This window comes from Nycticebus coucang, chromosome 20 (assembly GCF_027406575.1).
Source record: "Nycticebus coucang isolate mNycCou1 chromosome 20, mNycCou1.pri, whole genome shotgun sequence".
Taxonomy (NCBI): Eukaryota; Metazoa; Chordata; class Mammalia; order Primates; family Lorisidae; genus Nycticebus; species Nycticebus coucang.
This window is the reverse complement of record NC_069799.1, coordinates 18,567,953-18,575,319: the sequence shown is the minus strand read 5'-3', so window position 1 is coordinate 18,575,319 and position 7,367 is coordinate 18,567,953. Positions and strand designations below refer to the sequence as shown.

Genomic DNA, 7,367 nt, shown 5'->3' with positions numbered 1-7,367 from the left:
AAAGAAGAACAATCTAAGCCTAAACTCAGTAGAAGAAAAGAAATATCCAAAATCAAATCAGAGATCAATGAAATTGAAAACAAAAGAATCATTCAGAAAATTACTGAAACAAGGAGTTGGTTTTTTGAAAAAATAAATAAAATAGATAAACCATTGGCCAGACTAACGAGGAATAGAAAAGTAAAATCTCTAGTAACCTCAACCAGAAATGATAAAGCGGAAATAACAACTGATCCCACAGAGATACAAGATATCATCTCTGAATACTACCAGAAACTCTATGCCCAGAAATTTGACAATGTGAAGGAAATGATCAATATATGGAATCACAACCTCTCCCTAGACTTAGCCAGGAAGAAATAGAGCTCCTGAACAGACCAATTTCAAGCACTGAGATTAAAGAAACAATAAAAAAGCTTCCAACCAAAAAATGCCCTGGTACAAATGGCTTCACTCCAGAATTCTAGCAAATCTTCAAAGAAGAACTTACTCCTGTACTGCAGAAATTATTCCAAAAAATTGAGAAGGAAGGAATTTTCTCCAACACGTTCTATGAAGCAAACATCACCCTGATACCAAAACCAGGAAAAGACCCAACTAAAAAGGAGAATTTCAGACCAATGTCACTCATAATATAGATGCAAAAATTCTCAACAAAATCCTAGCCAATAGATTATAGCTTATCATCAAAAAAGTCATAAATCATGATCAAGTAGGTTTCACCCCAGGGATGCAAGCCTGGTTTAACATACATAAGTCCATAAACGTTGTCCACCATATTAACAGAGGCAAAAACAAAGACCATATGATGCTCTCAATAGATGCAGAAAAAGCATTTGATAAAATCCAGCATCCTTTTCTAATTAGAACACTGAAGAGTATAGGCATAGGTGGCACATTTTTGAAACTGATTGAAGCTATCTATGACAAACCCACAGCTAATATTTTACTGAATGGAGTAAAACTGAAAGCTTTTCCTCTTAGAACTGGAACCAGACAAGGTTGTCCTCTGTCACCATTACTATTCAACATAGTGCTGGAAGTTCTAGCCAATACAATTAGGCAAGACAAGGAAATAAAGGGAATCCAAATGGGAGCAGAGGAGGTCAAACTCTCCCTCTTTGCTGACGACCTGATCTTATACTTAGAGAATCCCAAAAACTCAACCATAACACTCTTGGAAGTCATCAAAAAATACAGCAATGTCTCAGGATATAAAATCAATGTCCACAAGTCAGTAGCCTTTGTATATGCCAATAACAGTCAACATGAGAAGCTAATTAAGGAAACAACTCCCTTCACTATAGTTTCAAAGAAAATGAAATACCTAAAAATATACCTAACAAAGGAGGTGAAGGACCTCTATAAACAAAATCATGAAATTCTCAGAAAGGAAATAGCAGAGGATATTAACAAATGGAAGAACATACCATGATCATGGATGGGAAGAATCAACATTGTTAAAATGTCTATACTTCCTAAAGGAATCTACCTATTCAATGCTATTCCATTAAAATACCAACATTGTACTTTCAAGATTTGGAAAAAATGATTCTGCGTTTTGTATGTAACCAGAAAAAAACTGTATAGCTAATGCAGTTCTTATTAATAAAAATAAATCTGGGGGCATCACCATACCAGATTTTAGGCTGTACTACAAAGACATAGTGGTCAAGACAGCATGGTATTGGCACAAAAATAGACATTCACTTGGAATTGAATAGAAAACCAGGAAATGAAACTAACATCTTACAACCATCTAATCTTTGATAAACCAAACAAGAATAGGCCTTGGGGGAAAGACTCCTTATTCAATAAATGGTGTTGGGAGAACTGGATATCCACATGTAAAAGACTAAAACTGGACCTACACCTTTTCCCTCTCACAAACATTGATTCACGATGGATAAAAGACTTAAATTTAAGGCGTGAAACAATAAAAATACTCAAAGAAAGTATAGGAAAAACACTAGAAGATATTGGCCTGGGTAAAGAGTTCATGAAGAAGACTGCCATGGCAATTGCAACAAGGAAAAAATAAATAAGTAAGAGTAAATTTTAAATGTCTTACCACAAAAAATAAGTGAGGTAATGACTATATTAATCAGTTTGATTTAAGCATTCCATGTTGTATATTAAATTACCACATTGTACGCCATGAAGGTGTACAGTTATGATTTTAATTATAAATTAATAAAAAAATTCAAACAACAACAACAAAAATCCAGGTTCATGCTACCAAATTACATCTTAGCAAGAATTTACTTTTTCAATCTCTGAAGAGGTCTAAGAAGAAATACAGTGCAGTGGTTTTTGGTGGTGACTGCGGTACATATACTCTTACCATTCGCTACCATTTTCATCTTCCTACCCACATATTTCTCATTTTCTTTTTTATTCTTGTTATTATTTTTTATTTAAATAAAGAAAAATGCCTTAAGTGAGTTGGAGAAGGACATATTAGAAACAAAAACTGTATTTTGATAACTGAATATTAGAATCTTAGGTTTTATGTGCTCCAATTTGCTTTATGTTTTTGCTGAAATTTATTGTCATCAAGCAGATGAAATTTTGCAAAATATATTTAAAGAGAAGATGTATGATTTCCCTTCTTACATGGTTGCACCATTTGGCTGGCTATTGAGATCTCTAGAGAAGAAGGAAGTTAAATAATTAGATTTACATCACGATTTTCTTTATGGGAAGATACTACATGATTGAAGCTTTACCATGAATCTGTAGCAAACAATTCAGGGATTTAATAAAATACAAATTAATGTAGAGAATTAGACTTTCTTGTATAAGAATAAAGAAGGGATACAATTTTATGTCATACTAAATAAAATAATCAATGTTAATCTGCTATGTTGACAATTATGGGGTGATATACTGCCCAATCCAGGACTGGCCTCTGTGATATCTGAAAGCCTAAAACAGATAATCTTCAAACTGTAGCAATATTCTGCTCCTAAACCCATAATTTTAAACAATTTTCTACACCTAAAACTTTAGGGAGGGATTGAATTAAACTTCATGACAAATAATCTTTTAACTGTAGACAAATAAAGCAAATATCTTTTTTTTTTTGAGACAGAGTCTCACTTTGTCACCCTCGGTATAGTGTCATAGCATCATAGCTCACAGCAACCTTAAACTCTTGGTCTTAAGGAATTCTCTTGCCTCAGCCTTGTGGGTAGTTGGAACTATAGGCACCCACCACAAGGCCTGGCTATTTTTCAGAGATAGGGTCTCATTCTTGCTCAGGTTAGTCTTGAACCAGTGAGCCCAGGCAGTCCATCCACCTCAACCTCCCACAGTGCTAGGATGACAGGTGTGAGCCACTATGCCCAGCCTTCAAATATCAATTTTTAATGGGTAAAACTTCAAGTTAAATATTCCTTCCCCAATGTATTTATTTATTTACTTATTTATTGTCTGACTATATTCTTTATTTTGACACTGTAAATTAGATAAATATGTTAAAAGAACAAAAGATATTTGCCAATATTATTGCTTTTTTGTAGAAACACTTTTCTCCCTGAATTGATTTAAATTTTCTTATGTCTATATATATATGTTCTTTCTTTTGGAGGTATGTGTGTGTGTTTAAATATTCTGAAAGTATACTTCAGTATATTCATTCCAGCAGCTATTTACAGAGGTCCAAAAGACTTTGTGACAAAGATGAGTCAATAGAATAAAATAATTGGCTGTGTTTAAAGTGAGAAGAAATAAACTCTTTGAGTATTCTTTGAGTACACATTGTTAAAAATGGTAAAGCCTTTGTTATTCCACTACATTGTGAGTCCAACATAGAATCTATGCCCCTTTAATTCTTAATCTGAATTTATGGGTGTTAAATTGAGGAAATTTAACACCCATAATTAAATTGTGGGTGTTAATTGAGGAAATGTGTGTGTGTTTAAATATTCTGAAAGTATACTTCAGTATATTCATTCCAGCAGCTATTTACAGAGGTCCAAAAGACTTTGTGACAAAGATGAGTCAATAGAATAAAATAATTGGCTGTGTTTAAAGTGAGAAGAAATAAACTCTTTGAGTATTCTTTGAGTACACATTGTTAAAAATGGTAAAGCCTTTGTTATTCCACTACATTGTGAGTCCAACATAGAATCTATGCCCCTTTAATTCTAAATCTGAATTTATGGGTGTTAAATTGAGGAAATTTTTTCTTAATCTGTTGCTTTTGAGAACTTTATTGGAGGGACTTACATCTCATCACTAAGGCATATTTGTACTGAAGTCAGAAACTATTTACTTACAAGTTGTGGGCTTTGTGTACATCATTTAACTTCCCCAAGGTTCATTTTCCTTATCAGTAAATAAATTTCTTAATTTTTATACATTTACTTAGAGAATTAAATTTAATAAGCCATATAAAATGCTTAACACAGTTTTCAGCATAAGAGATATTTTTAATAACAATTGGTTTATTTTATTACTTTTATTATGACCACCTGGGCATACAGTTTTTCTTATCACTGGTCTGGTATTAATTGATTCACTCATTAAGGTCATAATAGCTGCTGAAAGGCGGTACACCTACAAAGCATTTTCTGAAGTGCCCTCTTCATAGCTCTGTTCCTTAGAGTGTAGATAAAAGGATTCAGCATCGGAGTCACCACTGAATACATGACAGCTGACAGGGTGTCACTCTCAGGAGTGTGGGAGGAGGAAGGCCTGAAGTAGACAGCAATGGCTGTGCCATAAAACAACACCACCACTGACAGGTGGCAGCCACAGGTAGAAAAGGCTCTCTGTTTCCCCTCAGTAGATGTGATCTTCAGAATGGTGGAGAAGATAAGTACATAAGAGATGAGGATGCATATCAGAGGTGTGAGAGCCAATAGACCTCCTACAGTAAAAATAACCAGTACATTGAAAGAGACATCAGAGCAAGAGAGATGCAGGAGAGGGTTGAGATCACAGAAGAAATTATGGATGACATTGGAGGCACAGAAGGACAGATGTGTTATTAGGACAGTATGCAGGAGGGCATGGAGGTAAGTGACAACCCAGAGCCCAGCCACCAGCTGGATACAGAGGTGAGGATTCATTATGGTGGTATAATGTAAAGGGTGGCCAATTGCCACATACCTATCATATGCCATCACACAGAGAAGGAGGCTGTCCATATTCACAAAAGAAATGAAGAAGAGCTGCGTGAGGCAGCCTGCAAAAGAGATAGTCCTCCTGTCCGTCAAGATGTTCACTATCATCTTGGGGACTGTAGTGGAAGTAAAACAAATGTCCACAAAAGCCAAGTTACTAAGAAAGAAATACATGGGGGAATGGAGGCCAGAGTCAAAGCCAGCAGTCACGATGATGAACATGTTCCCCAACACTGTGACTAAGTACATGCAGAGAAAGAGCACAGACAAAGGGTATTGCTGCTCTGCTGAGCTTGTTAGTCCCAGAAGGACAAATTCCCTGATGACTGTTAGATTTCTTTTTTCCATATTTCCATTCAATCTAGAAGAAGAAAATATTGAATAGTGAAAACAGGAATGTCAAGTCCCTCAGTCACAATAGTGTGTATGTGTAATTAAATACCATCCAAATTTTTGCTCACTTAGCTTCTCACCTATTGCATCTTGTGCTTATGATATTCTGCATATATATTAACATAGACATGCCAGGTGTACCAGTCTCAACTTCGTTCAAGAAAGAATGATTTATTCCTCAAAATGAAAATGCAAATTCTGTGAATAATAACCATTAAATTGAACCAGTTACTTTCCAGTAATCATGTGATTCATGTTGACTTTATATATAAGATAATTATTTTAGCAGTCATGCTGTTTCTTCTGTACCAGCAGAAATATTTACCTTTAAGGAATAATTTTCTTTTTTTTTTTTTTTTTGTGGTTTTTGGCCGGGGCTGGGTTTGAACCCACCACCTCCGGCATATGGGACCGGCGCCCTACTCCTTCAGCCACAGGCGCCACCCAAAGGAATAATTTTCCTCTCAATCTTATGTTCATATCTGTAGTAGAAAATATCCTCAAGTCATCTTTGTTTTTGTAAAAATAAACTTTGGTAACTTGTAAGCCCAAATCTGCCTGTTACATGGGCAAACTTTTGCCTGTTTGGGTCTCACTGGTCATTTGATATACTCTCTGACTAGCTCAGTAAGTCCTCTGAAGCCCATTGTTTGTGTATTATACTTTCAAACCCCTGCCTTAACAGCATCTCAGGTACCCTATTTTCTCTAGAGCTGGTAGAAGTATTCTTCCATACCCTCAAACTTTATCATAGAATGTCTTGCTTTTTGCATCCTTTCACTGTATCTTCTAAATTCTCATCTCTATATTAATCTAATTTATTATGCCTTCTTTTTATTGCAAACAATATGAAAATATAAAAAATTACTTTTATAAAAATCATCAAGCAAGCAGTGATAATGGAATTGAGAAAAAATGGTGTAACTGGTTTATAAAGGTCCACATATTCATGCATTCCATGTTTTCCTTCAGCTAACATTTAATGAGCACCTTCTATGATCCAGGTTCTATCATGCACAACTTACATAGAACCAAAGATTTTTCTTCTGACTCAAGCTCAAGGCATGATTAACTATGTCTTCCAGAACATTTACTTTGATATCTGAGGCTCTTCCAGTGTTTTTAAACCTGTATTGTTGGTGTTTATGTTGTTTTAAATCTAGCTTTCTGCAATGGCCTCAAAAAGACCAAGTGGCTATAAAGTAAAAGATACGTTGTAGAATTGGTAGAGACTTGGGATTTTTAGTCCAGATATCTTTATGCTCTCAAAATGTTCCATGAGTTATTTAAGACTTTTATTTTATTTATTCATACATTTGGGATGCTAATGAACAAAATTCTTAAAGTAACATCTTATAAAACATGTCATATATATTGGTTTCAAATTTCTGGAGCTTCTTTCAAATTATAACAAATAATTGTTCTTTATCTGCTTACTAGAATTATTTGCTCAAATATTTCCAAATGATTATATTCCACCAAATGTGTTACAAATAAGTAACAAAAACATCTACTTCAAAACACATACGTATGGCCAGGTATAGTGGCTCATGCCTATAATCCTAGCATTCTAGGTGGCTGAGGCCAGTGGATTGCCTAAGCTCAAGAATTCCAGACCATCCTAAGCAAGAGTGAGACCCGCCCCGTCTACTAAGTGTAGCTGGATATGTGCCTATAGTTCCAGCTACTCCTAGGAGGCTGAGGCAAGAAGATTGCTTGAGCCCAAGAGTTTGAGGTTTCTATGAGCTATAAGGCCACAGTACTCTACCCAGGGCAACAGAGTGAGACTATGTCTCAAAACAAACAAACTAAAAAAACCTCACATACATAAAAACATTCAGA

The 7,367-nt window shown here is 35.1% G+C and overlaps 1 protein-coding gene across 1 annotated transcript; it reads right to left on the bottom strand.

Moving 5' to 3' along the window:
- Nucleotides 1-4,535: 4,535 nt before the first annotated feature.
- On the bottom strand, nucleotides 4,536-5,480 carry LOC128572485 (olfactory receptor 1C1-like). Its single transcript, XM_053572531.1, has one exon. The coding sequence runs from the start codon at nucleotides 5,478-5,480 to the stop codon at nucleotides 4,536-4,538; it is 945 nt and encodes a 314-aa protein (XP_053428506.1).
- Nucleotides 5,481-7,367: the final 1,887 nt, after the last annotated feature.